A 25,163-nucleotide genomic window follows, 5' to 3' on the forward strand; every position below is an offset into this window, starting at 1 on the left:
TTTTAGTGAATCATTCAACAAACTCAAACTCACGAGTTATCGTCTGAATTGAAGAAAATTTAATAAATCCCAAATAGAATTAAGAGCTTGTGGATTTCAATCAAATCAGAAAGTGTGCCTCACCAATTCACATGTGGGTGAATCTGAAACCGGATATCACTCACTTTGAAGCTTATTCACTCGCTGCTAATTGGTCTCAGAAATCTGGACTCAGTCTTCATTGGAAGCATTTCTAGCAGCAAATATGACTATTTCTTGGCAGCCATGCGTTCTGACTTCCAGAAATTAAAGCCATCCCTTCAAACATTTTAACACTTCAGATGTGGACTAAATTTGAGTCTTGATTTTTGATAGTTGAACCACTTTAGTCTTCATCTGCCCTTCACTGCTGTACGAGACTCTGACACATGATGAAACTCAGTGTTGTTCTTCATTAGGTCTCAAACTTTGTCTGGCAGTTAAACAGCTGTGCGGGAACGTTTTTGGGCATGTGACCCAGTGGCCAGGCCATACCTCAGGAATCTCTCCCCAGTGTCTCGCTCCACTAAATTGCTTTTCTGTGCATCCCATCGATTCCGATGGAGAGCCCGTGATGAATGGCTTTAATAAAGCGAGGTGCAGTTGCCCAAATAAATGAGCGACCCGAGGATTTATTAAGAGCATCTGCATTTGGCTGGGACTAAAACGTGGACCAACGGGAGAGAGATGTGTTTAATGATGAATGCTCCTCTTTCTGCTTCTTCCCCAAAGTGTCACGACACCCTTGTGCAGTTTGGTGGCTTCTTGGCGTCTAACCTCAGCACAGAAGACTACATCAAAAGGGTGCCGTCAGTGGATATCTTGTGCAACCAGCTCCACACGCCACACGACGCCGCCTTCTTCCTCTCTCGGCCCATGTACGCCCATCAGATTCTGGTGAGTGATCAAACCAAACTCTGTTTCACACCCCAATGCACTGTTTCTCAACCATAGTCTGCAACCGTCTAAGACAATCCTAACACTAATGGGTTTGAAATGCTCTACATAGGCAGCAAATTAAGATTAACTTTTGAATGTTTTTAAAAACTTTTCAGAATAAGTGTGTCCCACACATTTGCACACTTGCATGCTAGTGTGTTCATACTGGAAAGTCCAATGAGGAAAAAGTGCAGCAAATTAAGATTAACACGAATAGCACTTCTCATGTGAAGTGCATGACATGTACTTTTAACACTTGCATTTGATTGCAGTTTGATGTTGCCATGTTTGCTAAGCTAATGAATCAATCAATATTTCAAACATAAAAATAACATTAGAGTTAGAACTTTTTTTAAAATTTAAAGGCCCAATATGTAAGATTTTTGGATTAAAATATCCAAAAACCACTAGAACAACATTATATATTTTGTTGACTTGTGTACTTACATTATCCCAAATGTTTCCAACAATGTTTAAATCCAGAGAAATCAGCAGTTTTAACCAGGACACGGGCCGTGTCCGTGCGTCGCCTATCAATGACATCACACCCGCGTTACCCTCGATTTGCGGTTTTATTTAGCAGAAACCATGGAAACACCAAAGACGCTTTGATATATTATGTGTTTTATTAGACAGGTAAGCAACTGTTTGGATACACTCATCGATAGAAAACTAATTGCTATATAGCTCAACACAGTTAGTCTTATTGTTTAAATCTCGATTTCTTGATTATGTGTGCGACATAAACTCCACTGCTCTCGAGCCGAAATCACGGCGTCATCAAGCTACGCCTTCGCTTTAAATAAGAGGCCTCTAATTAAATGGTGTGCCTTTAACTATAAGTAACTATAACTATAAGTGCGTCCCAATTTGCACACTTTTTAATGCTGATTAGTATAAATAGTGACACACTTTAAAAAGTGAACTACAGATACTAGGATGATGCACAGACTTCAATGCTGGATGACAAAACAACCTTATAAAATTCACACTCTAGACCGTTAGGTGCATGATATAAGTTCATAGTGTATGGAGTGCTATTTGGGACATAGCTTGTATTTATATTCAACAGATATTATGCCACTTTGGATGTTTTTTGATGCAATTAATACTGGGATTGTTTTCTCTGCAAATGGATCACAGGCCTGTTCACACCGACGTGAATATTTGGCATGAAAATTCGGCACCATTTTAGCATTAAGTCCATTGCTAAAAAAAAAAATAAAAATGCAGAATCATTCTCTGACAGTAGGTGGCGCTTAAAGAAATGCCTTGGTCATTCTGGGACTCGACACGCTCCACAACATTGTTTCTGACAGCTGATTGTCACAAAGAAGAAAGGAAATCAAAGAGTTTATGCGAAGTTCCAGGTTCTTGATCTCCTATTCAGTGCATAACGACCCATCTAGGGTTGGAGTGTCAGTGACAAAAATAAACTATATGACTAAATAATAATAAATAAATAAATAAACCTTAGAGAGAGAACCAGAACAATTCAAGTTAAAAATAATATTATTTTAATTTGAAAAGATAATGAATGATAAATACCATAAAGATAACAGAAACAACAATATTGAAGGAAATTAACGGACATGGGGAATATTCCTTATAGAAGAGCCTTCGTGTTTAGGTGGCAGCTCTTAAGGTTGCAAGCAATACACCATTGTGTTCTCTGTACCAATTAAAAGCCAGTGTGTTAAATGTACAATCACCACATATATTCATCTCAGCAAACAATATATCATTGTTTGGTGTTTCTCAAACAAAGGCGTGATTAGTGTAAACATGTTTCAAGACAATAACAATTGAAGCATGAAGAATCTTTAATGGTGGTTGAAATCGCAAAGGATCCAATAATGCAATATTACCACAATGCTTTGCTCTTGCTTTAGTACAAACCTTGCAGTGCAGTAAAATGTGATTTATTTTTTTTATTTTGCAGTATTATAACTCTTATATGATGCTGGCTGCCTAATGCATATTTCATACAGAGCTCATTTTGTGTTTTCCCTCAACGCTAGACCCCGCTACAGCTCTCCAGGGCTGCGTAAAGTTAACCCCATCTCTCTTCACCTTTAACAAGATTTACCGCCCCCTAACTCCACGTGCAGGCCTCTGCGTACGCTCATCTTCAGGCCTGTTTGTTGTGCTTGAGTGAATTATAAAGCTAGCCTGCTGTCTTTGTTCCCATCAGTCCAAGTATGACGAACTGAAGAAGGCAGAGAAGGGCAACCGGCAGCAGCAGAAGGTCCATAAGTACATCGCAGCCTGCGAGCAGATTATGGCCCCTGTGCACGAGGCCGTCGTGTCTCTTCACTTGCCCAAAGTGTGGGATGACCTCCGACCCCAGTTCTACGCCACCTTCTGGTCCCTCACCATGTACGACCTGGCGGTACCGCACAACGCCTACGACCGGGAGGTCAACAAGCTGAAGATGCAGATCAAGGCCATCGATGAAAACACAGAGATGGTGAGACACTTCATATCCTGCAAAGAAACTCTACAATATATTTGCTCGCTCTTACAATGCATGAATATTCATGTACACATAGTTGGTTATGTCTTATGTAGGGTTGGGTACCGAACTCTGTACTTTTAATGGCACCGAACGAATTACGTCGGTACGACCGAGTACCGATTAACATTAAATCAATCGGTGCCAAATTTCAGTATCTGAGAACGCATCTGGGCGCGAGACTATTTATATATGGGTTCTGCGTGTATCTGTGTGAATGAGTGGCGCAGACGCACGGTTTCATTTACCACACACACACACACACACACACACACACACACACACACACAGAAGAACCCGTGACGCTCGCTGTGTTTTTCAGCCTCTGCAGTCTCATTATATGAGAACATGAATGCATGAACTTCATCTCCAGAGCCGCTCTGAGAGTCACTAAAGTTCATCAGCATTTTACAGTTTCATTTAATAAAAACTATTGTTATATCATTAACACACGGAAACTCGAATGTCTTCGCCACAACCCGTCAAAATACAAGTTCTGTTTAACTTGATAATATATTACTGTTGTACAGTAGAATTTGGATCTCAATTTAATAATAATACTAACACTAATAATAAAAAAAATTAGCAAATTTATTTTTTAAGGAACAATCACTTTTTCTTCTATGTTGTAATTTTAACAGTATAAAGCTCAGTTCTGCCACATGTTGTTTGACAAAAAAAAAAAAGTTTAATTTAATATAAGATCAATTAAATTAATGTTTTGTCTTCATTTGATTACTAGAAAATTCACAACGCAGAATTTGTGGAAACAAAACGGTTGTTTTTATTAATATTCAAGCATCACAGACAATGGCAGACAGCGACCAAGGCAGCTCTGGCATAATGTCAATAACACTTCTACAAATGACTTTGTTTCTTTACAGTTATTGAGGTAAACATGCCTAAAGTACCGAAAAAAGGTACCGGTTAAAATGTGAACGGTACCCAACCCTAGTTTTATGCCATTCTTACAGACTTTCAAAAATCATTGGATCAATGTCAGTTCGAGTCAACACACATTTCCCATTACAGGAGTTGGATTGCAGACAGGTCTAGAATTTAACCTGCTAAATGTCTCTCTGGCATCAGCGACACTTCAGCGCTTGTCTCATATCACGTCTTTGGCAATCGTCACTCATGTTAAAGAGCATTGATTTGCTTCTGATTTTGGGCTTTTGTTGGTGTTTTCTGTCAGTGAGTGAAGAATCGAGGCTAAAATAGTGTTGTGTGGGAGGCTTTAAAGGAGTAGTTCACTCCAGAATTAAAATTTCCTGATAATTTACTCACTCCCACGTCGTCCAAGATATTCATGTCTGTCTTCAGTCGAAAAGAAATGAAGGTTTTTGAAGAAAACATTTCATGATTTTTCTCCATATAGTGACTTCAATGGGGTCTAACGGTTTCAGTGCACGATCCTCTACTACACGATCCCAGACGAGGAATAAAAGGCTTATCTAGACAAACCATCGACCATTTTCAAAAAAAAAAATATATATATTTAAATCCATATAATAAAATAATTTAATTGAATAAAAATACTTAAAACTTGAAGCAGTTTTTACTTGAATAATAGTGCAGAATAATAATGCTGCTTCAGAGCTGAAGTTTGTCATAAAATAAACTTGACAGCTCATGCATTTTTATGCTCTCATATGCAGTCACATGATCCCATGATCTGTCCTCACTCGTGATAGTTTGAACTGCTCTCTCCATCAGTAATTCTGCCGGTCCCACACCAGAGGTCTTGTGGAAATGTTCTGAACGGCTCAGCGTTTCCTACAGGATTGTGTTTTGCAGCGCGATATGAACCTCACAGTTTGGCATTTCAACCATGCCTTCTGAAAGCACACTCAAAATGAGTAATTTATAAATTCATATTTAACAGTGTATTTTTTTATATTTGCCAGGGGGAAATGTATAAATTCAAACTCTTTTACTGGAAAATAATTGCATTCAAATAATGGATAGTCTCAGGGCTTGACATGAGCTTTTTTGTTCAGCAGCCGCTGCGGCTATAGTGGTTTTCCAAAGTTACGAGCCTCAGCATTTTCACTGGACACAGTTTTGACATCGTTACCATGGGGGAAAAACTGCCATATAGATATTTTTATATTATCGCATAATTTGGCAGCAGGTTTATTAGGCTGCTGTCACTTTAAAACCTGACGCACCTTATAATGTTTTATTTAGCCAATATATTTGTATTTATGTGCCGCACTTTGGGCGTTCGCACAAAATCTGCAGGAATGAGTAAAATGATGCTCAATACGTGCAATCTCACGCCGAAATTTAAGCCCTGTAACACCAACAATATTCATTCAGAGCAAATGAAACGAGTGAGTAAAGGGAAGCGGGTCTGTGTGTCACTCGCTGTCGGAGAGATTAGAGTTTCAGATATTTTAGTATCGATGTATGGAAAAATCTATATTTTTGACAACACTACATTGCACTTAGTTCATTGTTTCAGATCTTTTTAAAAGACTTCGATTGAAAAATGTGTATTATATAAAATTCACCCTGCCAAAGTGGCCCGTAGGAGTGAGCGTCACACGCCGCTGCTGAAACACACACGCATGTGGTGGGTTGGCGGGTGTTAACGTCAAGCCCTGGATAGTCTGCATCAAAAGTGTTCAAAATTTGTTTTGGCAAATCAGCCATCCCATTCACCTTAGAGTGCAAGCTCAACGCTCCTCCGACATGTGCAGTAGTTTTGCTGTGAGGCGGTAGATTCAGAAGTGGTGCTGATGAATAGCAGTGCGGGAAACACTGCAGTCAGATGTTGCTCATAAAACCGTCCTCTGTTTTGCAGCCGCTGAACAAAAAGAAGAAAGAGAAGGAGCGCTGCACCGCTCTGCAGGACAAGCTGCAGGAGGAGGAGAAGAAGCAGCTGGAGCACGTGCAGAGAGTCCTGCACCGCCTCAAACTGGAGAAGGACAACTGGTTACTGGCCAGTGAGTCCTCAGACCACCCTCTCTCTCTCTCTCTCTCTCTCTCTCTCTCTCTCTCTCTGAGTGTCCCAAGGCTCCTCGTGTCTGTCTCACCCCGTCTCTCTCGCTGTTTTCAGAATCCACCAAGAACGAAACCATCACGAAGTTCCTGCAGCTGTGCATCTTCCCCCGCTGCGTGTTCTCCGCCATCGACGCCGTCTACTGCGCTCGCTTCGTGGAGCTGGTGCACCAGCAGAAGACGCCCAACTTCTGCACGCTGCTGTGCTACGACAGAGTGAGTCCTCACAGGCGCTGATCACGTGGAGCCCAATAATGTGTCTCTCTTTCTAGTAATAAAATCAAAGAGAAAGAGAACCATTAAAGGAGAACTCCGGTAGATGTGAAAGATATGAATAAAAGTGATGTTAATTCACACACAGTAGTCGATTGTCGAGTTCTCCACTGTTGCTTAGTTACCCATGATCACGCGCGTGAACTCAACAATCGACTACTGTGGACTTCGACCGAAAACAGGAAATAAATACAGGTATGAGCGCTGGCTGAAATAACATCATTTTTATTCATATCTTTCACATCTACTGCAGTCAGATTCACCGTGAAGGAATCACTCACATTGGCTGGGCCCTTGTAATGACACATCAAGGATGTTAAGAGGCTAAAAGCAGGTTTAAAACTTGCCCCATTGAAGTCAACAGGGTGCAAATTTTTAAAAGAGGATAACACGGTGTAGGCAATACTGATTTTTGTCGTTGTTCTCTGTACTGACAGCACTCCAAATTTACAAAAAAATGAGCTCAATGTTAAAATTGACCAGAGTTCTCCTTTAATAAGTTAAACAATTACCTAACATAAAAGGTGTACTTGTTTCACACATCATAAGTTTGTTGAATTTGTTCAGTTAATTGTAGAAAGTTTCAGTTATACACTGAATTACCAAAACGAAATATTCAGCAGGGTCACGTTAGAGATGAAACCCTTTTACCACATCATTTTGTGGAATTAAAAGATAAGATATTCAATATGATATGATTTAGACACTTTCTACAGCATTATGGGAACACAAGAAAATAATTCACTTCTATTTTCTTCGTTTTTACACATTTGTTGTTAATATCAACCATTCAACGCTGTTACTTGAGTAATTGGCACACAAATGTGTCTTTATAGGAAATATGGTTTTCAGTAGCTACAAACCAACATTTATTCATAACTATCTGGTCCCTACTGAGTGACAACATAATTTAAGGTTATGCAACCCTGTTACCATTCTGGAGTTTATTTATTTATTTATTTATTTATTTATTTATTTATATTACAAACTTTAATCCAGACTTTAGTTTTGTTCATAATGTTAATTGCTAAGAAATAATGTAATCAACAAATCAGGCTTTTAAACTGCTCATGCATGTCCCAGATTTCGGTAACAAGGTTGCAAATACTTACTAACCTCGTGCAAAGTTTGAAAAAAACACCTCCTGACAAATTATGTTAAACGTTGAGCACTGAAATATAAGAAAATGTTACAAACAAACAGTCTTTACTAATGTTCTCTTGGAAAGTGCTATTGCAGGGCTATAAAAGTTGTGATGGTCTTTTCTCCCCTGTTGTGCCGTATATCTGAGTGAAACGGCTTCTGGAACAACAGCAAATATGTAAAAAAACAAAACAAAGCACTGCAACATTCCATAAAAACAAGATCTGTCCATTTTTATATCATGGTGATTGAAACCAGCCGCTTGATATCTGTGTGTGTGTGTGTGTGTGTGCCAGTGGCCACAGTCAAAGAGATGCAAGCTCATCGAGGATTCTGTTTGTTAATGTGCTTTTATCTGTGTTTGATGCATTTCCATGTTCATTAGAGAATCATGAGTCTGTTTTTATTTTTTGCTGTTATTATTTAGTTTATTTTGATCCTTCATACGAGTACAATCTTATAGTATATTTCAGTTTGCATGAAATGCTCAATGCATTCTCAAAGTGTCTTCACAAATGCACATATGTACAGTTACCTAATGTTTTAAATGTAAATGATGTGTGTGTTTAATGCGGCGTCCCCGTGTGTGTCCTGATCTAGGTGTTCTCAGACATCATCTACACGGTGGCGAGCTGCACGGAGAACGAGTCCCGCCGCTACGGGCGCTTCCTCTGCTGTATGCTGGAGACCGTGACCCGATGGCACAGCGACAGGGCCATCTATGAGAAGGTGCGGTGTGCCTTCACAACTGACTCTCGTTTAATTATTCCGTCAGCGCTGTCCTAGTTGAGGCCAAATCGGTGTCTGGGAAAAGGAGTTGGCAGTGTGTCCCTTCCTTAAAGGATCAGAGTGTTTAAGTGTTCATCAGGAGCAAACTGGTCTTTAGAGTTCAATCATCTTCCATTTCACGTTTACTTTTACCAGCTAAAGGTGTTTCTCCCCACATATGCTGAGGTTTTAGGGTAGATGTGCCTGTCAGAAACCTTTGGTATTATTTGGTTGTTTTGTCTTATTTGTTTCCGGTTCCTTCTCTAGGAATGTGGCAATTACCCAGGGTTCCTGACTATTTTCCGAGCCAGTGGTTTCGACGGAGGGAACAAAGCGGATCAGCTGGACTATGAGAATTTCCGGCATGTTGTCCACAAGTGGCATTACAAGTTGACTAAAGTTAGTGTTGCGCTTTTCAGACAATTTTTATTTTATAGAGCTGTGTGATTCAAAATGTATACGTTTTGTAACACTTTACAGTAAGGTTCATTAGTTAACATGAACTAAGAATGAACAATACTTCTTCAGCATTTATTAATCATAGTTAATGTTAATTTCAACATTTACGAATACCTTATTCAAATATATATATTTTTAATTAGTTAATGCACTGTGAACTAACATGAACAAACAATGAACAGCTGGATTTTTATCATCTAACGTTAACAAAGTAAAAAAAATGTATTGCTCATTGTTAGTTCATGTTAGTAAATGATTAACTAATGTTAACTAATGAACCTTATTGTGAAGTGTTGCCATATATTTTATTAATGAATGTATTTATGAATATTTCCTCCTAATTCTGCAAAACAGGCCGAATTGTTTAATGTAACTACTAAACTACTGCACAAAACTAAAATATTTCTCAAGGCTTTAAGGTTTTTTCATTTATTTTTCAAAGGATAATGTTTGATAGCCATGGCCTCGTGGTTTGTGTTGTGCCATGATATATTGAGTCATGTGCAGAATGCATGTGGCATAACTACACAAAAACTCTGCAGTTCTAGTTTCGAACATTCATGGCATTACAGACTATTTAAATCAGGCTTTGTGTTTGTCTAAATGTGTGTTTTTGTTGTTTACACGGAGACCGTTTCGAAAATCGTGCACTTTGAAACCCGTTTTCAAAAGTTTGCGGTTTCAGGAACCCAAAACGCTGTTGTCGTGTGAATGAACGGCCAAAACGCATTCTTTTTTTTACGTTTTTAGTTCAAAACGGTGTTGTGTAAATGTGTGTTTTTGTCATGGACTGTATAGAAAAGCTCTGGTTCTTCCCTCAGGCGTCTGTTCACTGCCTAGAGACGGGCGAGTACACCCACATCCGCAACATCCTGATCGTGCTCACCAAGATCCTGCCCTGGTACCCCAAGGTGCTGAACCTGGGCCAGGCTCTGGAGTGCCGCGTTCACAAGATCTGCCAGGAGGAGAAAGAGAAGAGGCCCGACCTCTATGCGTTAGCCATGGGGTAACTGAGCCGAGAGCCGGCTGGCCTCAGCATTATGAAGTGCTTTCACCACACTGGTTATCTTTCACTTTCAGGAGTCTGACTGGTGGTAGTTCATAGTTCTCCACGTTTCAATTGTACTTGCTTCGTTTTAAGCTATTGGGAATGTCCAGTGGCTTCCTTTCAGAAGGTGTGCGGGATCTATTACATCTACTGGGATTCTGCGAATAATGCAATTTCTCAGTTTAGTTGAGGTTTGAACCAAACTGAATGATTCAGTGACACGATTATAAATTCTCTGCCAATTTGAAATTAAGCATACATTGATCATACAATCAGAAATTTTCTGACAGTTGATCATAATCAAAAGTTATTTGCATTGTTCCGATTTACTAAATCATTGGCTTGTGACATCATCAAATTTGGCTAGGAGGATCGATCACAGGGAGTGAGTCAGTATCTTTGCAAGGCTTTGACGTAATGATTTGAAACTTGATTGAAACTGCCATTTTTATTGTAATTCTTTACCTCACCATATTGTGATATTGCAAAGGTCACTGAATTATTTTTAATTTTTTTCATTCATCCCAGTTCTCGAGGAAAACCTTAATGAAGTCTCAAGTGAAGTCTTGAATCTCAGCAAAAACGAAAAATATAACTCTTAAAGTCTTTAAAACGTATAATAATGTGCATTCACTGTTTCTCCATATATTTCCTCGTAGCCTTGAGCTGGTTTTCCTAAATGCACCGCTGGGGATAAATCCAAATAAATCCACTCAGTCTTACAATGTGCAAGAGCAGGAAGGCTTAAAACATTACCGTTAATTGCCGAAATAAATCATTAATGAGGGAAGTCCCCCAATGCCAACCATCAGCTGTTCCTTAACTCTCAGCTGGGAGTCACCGGGCGTCTCTCTTGGCAGAGGTTATGCACATTAAGGCAGATTTATTCTCTGCTCTTTTCTGCCGCTTTTAGCTTACGCTCTGCAGTGGGATTGATTAAATGTGTCGGACTGGTGCCGCTGAAGACCGTCCAGAGTGGCTGGTCATCACAGGCACATGAAAAGCGATGAGGTTTGTTGAGGGCGAGATGCGGAGGCTCATAAATCAGTGCCATCAATCCAACCAGAAGTGCAAGAGAAGGCTTGGCCTCTTAAAGAGCCTCTTCATTGCTGCTTAATGAACAGAGTCCGTTCAGCTATTGGACTTTTCCAACCGGAAGGCCTTCAGTGTCATGATAAGGCAATCTTATCAATTATCAGCTGTAATGGGCTGTTTTGCTCCACTGGAGCTAGAATTAGTGGTGAGGACTTGATCATGCCTCAGTGATTCGCAAGAGCAACTGCTGTTTTCATGAACGACACCGCCTAAAATGCCTAAAAAACGTTTTAAGACAACATCCTAAAATAGAAATCTCAGCACGACTCGCAAGGGAGAATCAACTCGAATGATTCCAGTAGCTAATGGCAAGAAACAAAGTTCACAAATATTCGATTTTATTAACTTTTTGTTGATATTTTAGTGTTGAATGAAGTATATTTGTAGTCCACTTTTCCCATCCGCCATCTTTAAATGAGCTTGTCACGAGGTGTTTTCGAAGGTGGCGTGATGTTACTGCCAGCTCATAATGTTGCACACATACACTACCATTCCAAATTTGGGATCAGTCAGTTTCAGTAGGAAATGATAATTTTTTTCCACAAGGGCGCACACAATTGATCAAAAGTGACAGTAAATGCATTTTTATATTCTATTTCAAATAAATGCTTTGTTTACTTTATATTCATCAAAGAATACTGAAAAAAAAAATGACAGTTTCCTCAAAAGTGTTAATCAGCACAACTGTTTTCAACATGGATGATAATCAGAAATGATTCATGAGCCGCAAATCATCATATCAGAAAGATTTCTGAAGGATCATGTGACACTGAAGACTGGAGTAATGATGCTGAAAATTCACAGGAATAAATTAGTTTAAAATATATCACAATAGAAATCAGTTATTTCAAATCATAATATTTTACAATATTGACGTTCTTACTGTATTTTTGATCAAATAAACGCAGCCTTTGTGAGCAGAAGAGACCGAATGTTATCGAATGTTATCAAAAACAAATCTTAATGATTTCAAACTTTTAAACAAGTGTGTATTGCATTAAAGTGTTGTCGTTTAGTTCGGGCAGCTCACGTGGTTTACAGAAAATGTTGATGTCATGCATTTGCAAATTGATTAGATGTCCCTTCATAACAAGGAACTGATTTGTTTTTAATTGGCACATCTTCCATTGCAGAAGTCGTATTAACAGTGGACGTAATTGTGTTGCGTTCATGCCACCAGTGGGATTTCTCAGCACGCCTCCGCTTATTGGGCAGACGTGGGCCCTGTTCTTTGTGTTCCTCTGTAGACACGAGGAATCAACAAGAAATGAAGGGAGGGAATCAAACCTTGTGTTCAGCCTCTCGAAAATATGCCAATCTAGTCGCGTTAATATTGTTTTGAAACCTGTTCTCAATGAACACAACCCCTCCTGAGGATTTCTTTTTGATTCCATCCATTTCTGAGTGATTTTGTTTTGAGCATTACACTTCGTATTGCCATCTGCCGTGATTTTAACCGTGTGTGTGACTTGCAGCTACTCTGGCCAGTTGAAAGGCAGGAAAGTGCACATGGTGCCTGAAAATGAGTTCCACCATAAGGAGCAGCCAGTGCGCAGCGCCACGCCTGGCACTCTGCAGAACGGACCGGGCAACACGGGCAAACCTGCGAACACTGCCGCTGCCAGCGCTGGCAAAGCCGAGGACGGGGCCGTCGACGACTCAGGTGACTCGAGTTGAATAATTTCCCAGATTTTGTCCAGGAATTGATTTGGTAGCATCTGGGCTTGTTTGTCCAATCATTGAGAACGTCTTGACACTCATTTAAAATGAAACACGTTGCCATGGCGTGCAGCATTCACTGCGGGAATCGCCACCCTGAGGGACTTAATTGCAATTACTGTGTGAATTGGGGTAAAACTGCCGAGGATATTAGAACAGAAAAGCCTCCCACAGACCCATTAGCACAGAAACAAGCACACCACGAGGATTGATCACAACAGCAGTGCGGGTCACATGACTTCAGGCTCTTCGGAAACAGATTCTAGCCAACCCCACGGCTGTAGAGAGGCTACTTGTGACATGGTATTGCCCTAAATATGTCAACGGGGTACGAAAACCCATGTTGCTTTTGAATCTAATGGTTTTTGATTGCATCGTAATATCAGTGACGATGTGAGGGGTTACAAATTAAACGGGAGGTTAGAAATTAGTGTCATGATGACCAAGAAGATGCTTGAACTTGGAGATTAAGTTGTTTTGAAGAAAAAAGGCTAGAGCTGGTTGCAAAAAATTAAAGTCCCCCTGTGGTGAATATCAAGCTTTTAATGTTGTTTGTGTCTATGTGGTGTTTTTAATTTGCTTTAAGACAAATCATGTGTAAATTCATAAGTCCACACCATTACTGAGTATTTTCTCCTTAAAACTGCAGAAATCTTTGAACCAAAGACACGGTTTGAAATCGCTGGTGTTTCTGATGTCACAAACTACCTTGTAACCAATCAGATCAACATAATTTGCATAATCATTGATTCTCGTATACTAAATGAGGCAAGGGTGTAGAGTTACATTCAAACTATTTTAAGGCATGACAATGTTTTTTTTTTTTCTATGAAAAAACGTTTAAATATGTAATTCTGGTGATCAAAGGTGATGATAAAATGATTGACTATGGGGGACTTTAAGAAATTACACTTCCATTCAAAAGTTTTTGGTCAGTCAGATTTTTTTATTGTTTTTGAAAGTCTCTTAAAGGCACTATATGTTAAGATTTTTGGGTTCAAATATCCAAAAACCACTAGAACAGTGTTATATATTTTGTTGACTTGTGCACTTACATTATCCCAAATGTTTCCAAAAATGTTTAAATCCAAAGAAATCAACTACTTTAACCAGTGTAACAGCCCGTGTCATTGCTTCACTTGTCAATGACGTCATATCTGCGTTACCCTCAATATCCGGTTTTACTTTCATTGACCTTGGAAACAACAAAGATTGTTATATAGCTCAACACGGTTAGTCTTATTGTTTGAAGCCACTTAGCAACACAATTGAGGCCGTGGTCTATCGATTAATCGTGCAGCTCTAGTAGTGTATATCCACTTTTAGGAAATGCCTAAGTCATGCCTAGATTTGCTGGGAGCAGTGTTACAGCCTTTTAAAAGACAATTTTGTGGAAACCACTATGTTTTGCACTAAAACAGAGTCCAACTAAACTAAAAACCACATACAACCCAAGTAACAGCATTGTTGTATTTCAGCAGGAGTAACTGGCTCTGTCCATTGTATGATTACGGTAGAAATCCCCCATCATCACTTAAATTCTACCTCCCATTAGTAGCTGTGATGTTAATTGCTTTGAGCATAATTTACTAGCACTCAGTGTGAATGAATTGTGCACATATTGCTAACAGTTGCTGTTTAAAATCTAAAAATCCCCTCTTTTGGAGTAAAATGTATTAGCATAACCCTTTTGGTACGCTGCTGTAAAATGACCATTCTTTCTCTCTCTCTCTTTGACTTTTTTTCTCTTAAATCTCAAAGGACACCTACAGAAGTGTTTAAATAATTTACTTCCTGTGAAGCACAATCTGTTTTTCATTCACTTTTAATGAGATTTCAAAGGCACACTAAGGATGCTTGCATTTTCCCAGTAGCATCAGTGTTTATAACAGGGTGTATTTAAATCAAGAGCAAATGCCATCACTACTTCACTATTTCACCAAACAGACGAGCATGGGCTCAGTTTCACTTTTTTCTGTCAATTAGTCTGTCACGTTTGGTAGGTATGGACGAAATAATGAGGTCTGCCCTTGTGTGACGTGCATGTCGGCTTGGTGTTTTTGCAGATAAATCCAAGGACAAATCTCAGGCGGCTCAGAAAACTGCCAGCAAAAACAGCACCGCAGCCAATAAAGTGAGCAGCAGCAACGGAAACAGCACGCCAAACAGGTACCGCACCCGAGGATGATGTACTGCTCTCATCTCTTACATAATCTCATTAAAAGTTAAAGCCCTGGGGTGAGAAAGTTTAGCAGGGGCTTATTATTTCAAACTACTCGCCAAATAAATCAATCCTTTATCAAAGTCTACCTTCCTTATGAACTGTGTAATCAAATTGAACAGTGTTCCAGGCAAGAATCCTCTTACAATTCTATTAAACTGAGCAATTGCAGAGAGAAATGTCTTGAAAGGAACCATCTCTGAAAGGCATGGCTGTTACAACACACAATTGCACGATGGCCCATCAAATTGGCTGTGTAAAACATCATTTCGATAGAAATACTTCAATGGGAGTCGCTGAGAGACTGGGGAAGAAAGGTCCCCATTAATTTCCATTCAGGGATTGTGTGAATGGGATGAGATTGTAATGGGTTTATGAGTGTTTTAAACAGGTTTGGTGGGGTCAGGGAAAGTGGACAGTGTAATTCACCCGTGATATGAGAAGGCCGAGAGGTCACGATGTGCTCTGTTTACGTAATGAACTACAAAGTCAGGAGAATTCAAAGCTCAGGGGATTTTAGAAAGCAAAGTTAGCGTAATGTTAGCTTTCAGACATTTGGTTTACACGTTTTCCTTTTCATCTCATTTGTGCATGTGTGCAGACTAGTTTCACTTCGGCTAGTTATAGTGGTTTGCGTATCTGCAATTAGGGAACATAACAGGCCTTAAATTCTAGGAAGTCAAAATTATCTCTTCCATTTACCAAATAGGCAGTGAAATGAGGTGATTAATCTCTGCTAGTCAACCTCAGGAGGTCAAACTGATATAATATTCTATATCAATTGATGTTCAGTATTTGCAACATGGTAGCAACATTTAAATGTGAAACATCTAAATACTAGTTAACCTTATTTGTATGATTATTGTCTTCTAGAAAACACAATGGCCATAAAAAAAAAAAACTAAAAACTAATTTGAGGCCGGATGTTGGTTTTTAAGTAGATAAACTTAAGTTACGCTATATAACTTTTGGCCCTCTAGCGGTTAATAAACACAACTTCATGCATTTTGCAGAAGAACATTGTTTTGGTAGTGCTTCGGCTCTGCGTGACTGTGGATGAATATGATTCTTTCTCATAATTAAACAGAGATGCTGTCAAATATTACAATTAATTCTAAATAAATTAAATACAATTACAACATAAATAAGCTTACTCTTTACTATTGTAATTTAATATGTGGCAAAAATTGTAATGCATTCAAAGCCAAAATCATTTTGGGAGTGCTTGTATGCAGATGTTGTTCTGTTCTAAAACTAGCAACGTTTCCCTTCATTAATTTTATATTAGATGAGAGTTTTTCTAACATCACTCTTTCCCCAAACAACTCAAGATTTATGCCTCGACTTTAAGCCTTTGTTGCTTTAAAAAAGTCAAGGGAGACCAGTTTTATTAGATCTTAATGTTATGTAACATTTTTCCAGCTGTGTCAATCCCCAACTCTTTTTGATCTTTTTAACAATATTTTGCATGGGGTTCTGTGATATAAATGCCATTTCTTAATGAAAACCATCAAATACCTCAATTTTTAATGGTTTCAAAGCTTAGAAAAAATGTAAATAAAACATTTCAGAATACTTCAGTTGATCCCTGATCTCTCCACAGCACTAAAGGGAGCAAAGAGAAGGAAGATAAAGAGAAGACCACTAAGGAGAAAAAGGATAAGAAAGAAAAGAACCCAGGAAGCACTCCAGAGGCCAAAGCAGGAGGGAAGGACAAACAGAAGGAGGAAAGATCCAAGGAGGAGAAGCCCATCGACAGCAAGGAGAAGACGCCCAAGGCCGAGAAGGAGAAGAGGAAGGAGGACAAGAAGGAAGAGAAGAGCAAGATCGACGGGAAATCTGCTGAAAAAGAGTGGCCCAAGGAACGCGACGTGACCAGCGACAGCAAGACAAAGGAAAGCAGCAAGCTGGAGAAGAGCGCTGGGGCCGGGAGCCTGAAGTCCCTCGTGCCCAGATCCGAGGGAGTCGAGTCTGAACGGGGTAAGATGGCTCGGACCACTTGAAGAGGGGCTTTCGCACCGAGTAGTGCTAGGAACTAGCCACCAGGGTTTTTCCCTGAGAACTAATGGTTCCCCTAGGAACGTTTTCCTGTTGCGTTCGCACCGCCAGTAGGAGCTCTGAAGTGACGTAAGCCGCGCTTGTTGTTCCGACCTTTATTTTGACGGCGCGGCGGACATTTACACACAGCGCTCGCATTCTCCGTCTTCATTAGTTTACGATCTGTCTGACACGTTATTAGATGGAGCTGTTATACATATAAAGTATACAGTAATGAAAAGTTATTAGTGTATGTTGTGTGGTTGATGTCCAGTGTTGCTGAGCAGAAATACTTAATCATGTTCCTCTTGGTTCTCCTCAAAGTCGCGTTGGGTTTTCTCCTCAGCGTAAAGGTTAAGAGGCTCATCTATCACTGTTTTACATGTTCGTAGAGTTCGTTTCTGGAGTGAATAAAAAGGCTATAATCTGTGTGTTCACACAGCTGAAATGGCGGTTGCTGGTGTTTCAGTGCGTTCAGCCAATAAACAAACACTAACGTCAGACCGGTTTAGACCGACTCTGAAGTAGGAGCTAAATTAGTTCCTCCAAAGGAGTTCCTAGAGCTAAAATCGTTCCTAGTTCCTGCGGTGGGAACACGCCAAAATCCAGGAACTTCCGCCAACAGTTCTAGGAACTGTGAAGAGGTTCCTCCGGTGCGAAAGCCCCCTAATATGGTTTATTACGCTTCTGTGTGACTCTGTTTGGTCCTTATTTTAGTGTTAATGATAAAATTAAAAGTTCAGAGCAAAGAATCCACTTGATGTGTTCTTTTATTGGATTTAGTTTCAACTGTTAGTGGATGCTACATTCGCCCTTAGCGAAACACAATATACTGTATAAAGCAAAAACACGTTTCTAGATCCTGAACCTTGAATTTCTTCTCTCAGCAGAGCAAAAAAGACGAAAGCTTGACACTCACTCGTCACCGTCGCACTCCTCTGCAGTTAAGGTTAGTATGGCCTGAGGAGAGCTGTGCACTTCTTTGCTGTTGTCCCTACCTGTCGGAGATCACGTGTTTTCCAAACCTTCCTCGTCACCCATTGGAGTTTGAGAGGAGGCCTCTGGAGCCCAGCCGTTGTAGGAGAGCAATGGGGGGGGATTTTGCATCATATGGACTATTTTTTGGGGAAAAATATTTTTCAGTAGATGTCACATTTTTATGATAAAATTCCAAGGACTTGCCAAAATCTTAAATTCTAGCACATACTCCGTTTTTTTCTCACTTTTACTTGCTAAGAGAATCTTCCCAAGTGCCTCACAAGTTGTTCCTTTTCGTATACCGCACTTTTTTTTTTGTAAGATTGTAAATATAAATATTTATTTTTGTAAATCACCCTCCTCTTTTTGAGATTTTTTTTTTTCCCGATTCATTGCATATTGCTGAGAAAGCAAAACGTAAGAAATATAAATACAGATAAGGTTTTTTTTTTTTTTTTTTTTTTTTTTTTTACACTAAACATGGAGATGAGAGAATGTTTCCACTGGAAGAAATCCTGATCAAGCCCTTCACGCCTGCGACTCCCGGAGGAGCTGGAATGTTTTCCTTTTTTGTTTCCTGCGTCACAGATCCGGGATCACCAAGGAGAATATGCTCATCTTCACCACTGTTTGCTTTTTTTGTCCATCCTGCTTTTTTTTTCCCCGTGCCTGAATCGCTCTCTGCCATGGAAGTGTTTTCAGTGACCAGCGGACGACTCCTTCACCATCCAGAAAATGGCGCATCACCAGCAACTAGAGAAAGGCAACCAGGAAAAAAGTGTGGGCATGGCCTTCCCAGAGGGATCTGTCTGTCCGTGACCAGGAATCTTGTTGCAATTTTCTATGAGCGATGCCTCATACCAAAGTGTACATGACCACCTTCTATTCCCTTTATTTATGAATCCTAGATGAGTTTAGCTTGTTTAATCATCTTCATGAACTCCCATAGTTAGTTTTCAGAATGTATGCTCTATTTTAGACCAAAGATGCGAGTTAATGCTCAGTTGATGCAGTGCCGTTCTCCGAGCACACATGTAGGTTGAGAGAGTGTAGACTAACGTTAGGCTCCCGTAGTCCAGTCTCTTCATCTCTAACCATGTGAAAGTTGTAGTCTTTGAAGGTCTTTATGGGGATGTGTTGAGTGACGGCCAGCCTCCCCCACCCTTTCTGCTGCTGTGTGCCATCCTCTCCAGCTCATCTGTCATCTCCATTCATTCCTACAGGACAATCTCAACGACCTCAAGGACTCTGCTTCAAAGGTTTGGACCTTTTTCAACACTCTACTCTGAATGTGTCTCCACACCTAGTAAACTGCCTAACCAAACAATCATAATAAATGCATCTTATGCCCAATACTGGCATCTAATCAAATGCGGGTTAAAATCAACTGTGGCGCTGTTAAATCTCTAGCCAATTTGGCGTGTTACTTATTATGTTTACTCACTTCATGTTCACTCACTTATGAATTTCATGTTAGCCTAATCTGCGCAGATTTAACGCAGATACTCAGCTCAAGATACTCAAGCACTCAAGTACACAAATGCTCAAGATAAATTAAATACAGCGTATTGCGCAGAATCTGTGCATATCTGGCTTACTTGAACATTCGTCACTACGCTACAAATAACGGCGTGCTTGTTCATTTGATTTTGATTCCTCTTTCTCTTTCTCATCTCCTTGCATTGGAATGGTTTGAATGTGTAAATCGGCGTGACAAAACGGATGAACTTTGACTCTATGATGATTCAACTTTGCAATGAATCCGTGAATCACATGCGCCGATCCGTCGGGCCTGGTCCAATCAGAACATCAACTACGATCCCTTTAACCCCTATTACAAATCTAGTAATCTGTGTTCCCAGATGAACGCCATAAGCAACCCAAACTCTTAGCCCAACAAGAAATATAGTCGCGTTTTAATATCCCAAGATCTCGTCACACCCCTAATTACTATTGTACACTAAAATGTACTGAAGTGAAATTAACAATAAATGATTTAATAAACTGTATTAGGAATTAATAAAAGATTTATTCAATTTTTTTTAGTTTTTATGCATTAATTCGATTACGACCGTTTTTGATAAATCTTGTGTATTAAATACAGAGAATCCAGAAAAATTAAAACCGAGCATAGAATTTTTGGAAAAAATAAAATGCATAATATAGCACACTATTTAGGGAATAATTATTAAATGTAGGGCTGTCACGATTCCTCGATTACATTTGAGTACTCTAATGCCTGGTTCAGATTACACAATTTTTTTGTCTGTTGCTATAGTCACTGTGTCAGATTACACACTCACACATGCACACTCACTCACTCACGCACGCACGCACACGCACACACACGCACACGCACACACACACACACACACACACACTCTCACTCACTTACTCTTGACGCAACCCGTTGTGGAGGACGGGAAAAAAAATTAAACATGCTAGTCTTTTTATCGTGGTGTCGTGAAGCATCGCAGACGCGGCGTCGGTTGTCGCCCACTATGACACATTACGAGATGAAACGATCGAATCTTGCGTCCGACTCCCGTTGTCGTTTACGAATCCCCACAACACCCTACGTCAAATGGATTGTGCCAAAATCGAGCTAAAATCGTGTAATCTGAATCAGGCATAATTTATAAAATCCTCGATTGCAATTTACCTGTGTCGAGTATTCCATAAACTGCATTTTTAGACAGTTTTCTAAGGCTGCCTGATTTATTAAAACCATTTAAAAATCAAACTATAGCATAGTGCTTTTGTGAATTCATACGCTGATTTCACGCAGCCGTTATTTTGAAATCGAAAGCGAGGCTCCGGTGGGATGAAAACCGGAAGTGTTGCCTTTAATCACAGGAGAGTTGTGAATGCGATGGCGTATTGTTGTTTAATGATGTTGTGTCAATTCTAAAACTGTACATACATTTCTTTCATACTTTAAACTATATACAGTGAAATTCATTTATAAATAATTTTTTTTTATATATAATTCAGAAAGTAAAAAAAGAAGCAGGAATGAACTATATACATATCCTATATTGGATATTAACATCCAATAGTGTAAATCGCGGCAGCAGCTTCAGGTTGGTAGTCCAAAGGCATTGTTGTTTATCTTTACTTCCGGGGTTTTTCCCACCGGAGCCTCACTTTCGATTTCAAAATGGCGGCTGCGTGAAATCAGCGTATAAAGGCATATATGCCCAGCGGGTGAATATGTGTGCGCTTTATTTACATGCGTGTAGGTTACTTACTCCGTTCATGAACTGTTGTCTTTATATGCGTGGAGCGCGTATCAAACTCCATCTCTGCATATGCTGAGAGTTTGGGTTGCTTATAACGTTCATCTGGGAATTCAGTGTGTGCCATTTCACCAGATTTGTAACAAATCATTTATAAACCTACGCCAACACAGGAGAATACATCATGTTTCTAAATATGTGACCTGTTAATTGCGATTTCAAAATAAAAGTTTAAACACTCTTGAGTTTGCACGTTTTGATGTCCATATATTCTTGTTAAAAAAATGACATTGGCTGTAGCATTTCTATCATGAAGAAGTTGTTAAATATTAAAGAGTAAGTGGACATTTGAATCAAGTGTTGTTTGGCCGATATTAAACAAGGTTTTGATCTGCTGTAAAGTGTAACAACAATCACCAGGACGCTGGCGCCTCTGCAGGCATTTGTTATAGTACATAATGTACATAAAGATGATTGTTAAAATACATAATATACATAATATAAACAAATGTTGTTCTATGAAACCATATGATTACTTGTTATTGCTACTACTTTGAACCAAATATAATTGGCTTATTAAAAATTATTAAAAATATATATAATTATTTTTAAGTCATTTAAAAAGCTCAGGTCTATTTTTATTACCACAAAAAAAATCAGATTAATCATCAAAATAACTCTATTACCAAAATAATTGTTAGTGACAGCCCTAATTAAATGGTTAATTTTTTATTAATTTGATAATTATTAATACATTTTTGATTTATTTAATTAAAGCATTAAAATGGAGTAAAAATGGAAAACCCAGGATGTGGTGAAAAATGAAGCTGATTTCGTAGGGCCTCAGCTGAGATGTGTGAGTATACGCTGATGCCAGAATCTGCATCTAGGTGGGCAGCTGTTGCCTGGGCGTACCAAACCCGCCTGTGATGCCCAGGAACACAGTCTCTATGTAGGCAGCGTTCCTTCAAACGCTCCTCAGGATGCCCAGAAAGCTTGTGTGGGAAGGCAGCTCACTAGCTTTTGAGATACTCCCAAAAATTCTCAACTTTCTTCACGGTGTATGTCATGAATGCGCCTGTAGATTACAGCACATTGTGTAAGTGTGTCATTTTTGGTCTTTCTGGTCTTTTCTGGTACATTGGCCTTTAAAAAGTCCCTTTTCCCTTCAGAAGATGGCGGAATATCACTGAAGCATGCGTGGCTTCTCCTGCCAGGACATTTTATATTCTGCTAATGTAATTTCAGCCCCACAATACCCCACATTCTTCCCGTGGCCACGCTCTCCTGGGCTCCTCTCGCAGTCCTCGGGGTCTGATTGGACTCTTCTTTTCCGTCACTCGAGTCTCTTTTGAGCAGCTCCTGTCAACTGGCGGGGAGATAAGTGTTTTTTGCAGTTTGGTCACTGAAGGATGTTTGAAAATACGCTGATGGCATCACCTAAAAAAGCAATACAGCTGAATTTTGAGTAGTCTGTTATTTTTATTTTATCCCATTTTCTCTGTCTCTGTCTCTCTCTCTCTCTCTCTCTGTCTCTCTCTCTCTCTCTCTGTCTCTCTCTCTCTCTCTCTGTGTCTCTCTCTCTCTCTCTCTGTCTCTCTCTCTCTCTCTCTCTGTGTATCTCTCTCTCTCTCTCTCTCTCTCTCTCTCTATATATATATATATATATATATATATATATATATATATATATATATATATATATATATAGTCGTGGTATAGATGTGTTTAGCTGTGTTAGCAGGATCTGCTGTTTTCCTGAAGACGCAGGCTTTATCTTGCAGGAGTCGGTTGTTTCTCAGAGGATATGGTGTCAGCTGTGTGTATAGTCTTATAATTCAGTTGTCAGTTCAGATTCTGTTGTTGAAGTGCTTTCATACATGTGATTAATTCTGCTGTCGTTCTTTCTCGGGGATTTGTGTTATTAATCTGTTGTTGAAACACTCCAGATTTCCTGACGTACCCGTTTGGAGCGGAGGTGTATTTATGATGTTGGAAAAGTAAGTGTCTTCATGTTAGAAGACCATGTAGGGTTGGAATGCAAGTAATACAGTTTACGCAGTTTAAACCGCAGTTTCAAGTCAGGTAATCTTCAAGATATATATATATATATATATATATATATATATATATATATATATATATATATATATATATATATATATATATATATATATATATGAATGATCACAAATACAGAAAAACAGTAATATTGTGAAATATCTATCTACAGGAACATCTGTCTGTCTGTGTGTGTGTGTGTGTGTCTGTTATTCGCATATCTCTCCAGCCATTAGTCCGATGGATTTCAAACTTGACAGGTGTCTTGCTACGGGCACGAGTAAGCGCAGTGACAAGTTTGATGTTGTTTGGATTAGAAATGTAAAAGATATCGTTAAATATATCGGTAAAAGCGGCACACATTGGCTTTTGCCGCTGGCCACTCCCCCTCACACTGACACTGAGTGAGTACAGCTCTGGACCAGACACTTAAGGCTTGTTCGACTTCATGCAGCTCTGCGCAGTCCGATACATCCAGCCGCAGCTGATGTCGAACACACCTTTAAAGATTCAGAGAAAGGGGGAGTGGCCAGTGTGAGAGGGGGAGTGGCTCACTCAGTGTGCAGTGAGAGAGGGGGAGTGGCTCACTCAGTGTGCAGTGTGAGAGGGGGAGTGGCCAGTGTGAGAGGGGGAGTGGCCAGTGTGAGAGGGGGAGTGGCTCACTCAGTGTGCAGTGAGAGAGGGGGAGCTCCCTCTCACACTGGCCACTCCCTCTCACACTGGCCACTCCCTCTCACACTGGCCACTCCCTCTCACACTGGCCACTCCCCCACTCTCGCTGCACACTGAGTGAGCCACTCCCCCTCTCACACTGGCCACTCCCCCTCTCACACTGGCCACTCCCCCTCTCTCTGAATCTTTAAGTCAGCTACACTGTTTACTTCTGAATATTATATTTTATTCTGGTGCGCTTAACGTTATCGCTACTGTGTAATGGTAGCCTATGCTATTCATCAACTAAACATCCTATTCAATGCGTTCACAGTCTCTTTCACAGCCATCATTTGTGTTAGCATTGAGACCAGGCTGCGTTTGAGCAAACAGTTTGTGAATAGGCTAAGTTATCACTGTGTCGTGCGCTGAAGTTAGCCTGTAACTATGTGATGTTGAATATGCGATGTTAAATAGTTGCCCAGGATAGCTCATGTAGGCTATACAGGCTTAAACGAGCCGATCGTGACGGCATCCCCATCTTTCCAGTGTAAGCCATCCTTACTTTTCATCATTGAAACAACCAAGTTAGCCGTTTGTGTTCTCCTTTGTTGTTCTCCTTCAGCAAGGTTATTAAACTGATCAAAACTGATAGTAAATATTTCTGTTGTTAGAAAAGATTTCTGCTTTGAATAAATGCTGTTCCTTTTAACTTTTGTTCATCAATGAATCCTAAAAAAGTATCAGGTTAAAAAAAAATAAAAAATTAAGCAGCACAGCTGTTTCCAACATTGATGATAACGGATTATCAAATCATCACATTAGACTGATTTCTGAGGGATCATGTGACTGAAGACTGGAGTAATGATGCTGGAAATTCATCATGTGTGATTAGTGATTGAATAAATGATTAATTGAACTGGACAGAACGGTTGTTTCTCGAGCCAGACATCACTTCTTCGGAAGGTCTTTTCAGAGTCTTCAGGCAGTCTG

At 39.7% G+C, this 25,163-nt stretch overlaps 1 protein-coding gene across 2 annotated transcripts in view; it reads left to right on the forward strand.

The window, feature by feature from the left end:
• thoc2 (THO complex 2) overlaps positions 1-25,163 on the forward strand; it is a 97,152-nt gene that overhangs the window by 61,546 nt on the left and 10,443 nt on the right. The window contains exons 22-33 of one of the 2 annotated variants that reach the window (XM_084133740.1): positions 751-915; positions 3,152-3,427; positions 6,282-6,423; positions 6,537-6,694; positions 8,495-8,623; positions 8,930-9,061; positions 9,943-10,127; positions 12,740-12,927; positions 15,050-15,152; positions 16,808-17,184; positions 18,129-18,190; positions 19,443-19,478. In XM_084133740.1, coding sequence (XP_083989866.1) covers positions 751-915; positions 3,152-3,427; positions 6,282-6,423; positions 6,537-6,694; positions 8,495-8,623; positions 8,930-9,061; positions 9,943-10,127; positions 12,740-12,927; positions 15,050-15,152; positions 16,808-17,184; positions 18,129-18,190; positions 19,443-19,478 — 1,953 coding nt within the window. The remainder of the gene's footprint in view (positions 1-750; positions 916-3,151; positions 3,428-6,281; positions 6,424-6,536; positions 6,695-8,494; positions 8,624-8,929; positions 9,062-9,942; positions 10,128-12,739; positions 12,928-15,049; positions 15,153-16,807; positions 17,185-18,128; positions 18,191-19,442; positions 19,479-25,163) is intronic. The other variant, XM_084133741.1, reaches the window with a different exon arrangement.

Source organism: Abramis brama (assembly GCF_963993115.1).
Source record: "Abramis brama genome assembly, chromosome: 13".
NCBI lineage: Eukaryota > Metazoa > Chordata > Actinopteri > Cypriniformes > Leuciscidae > Abramis > Abramis brama.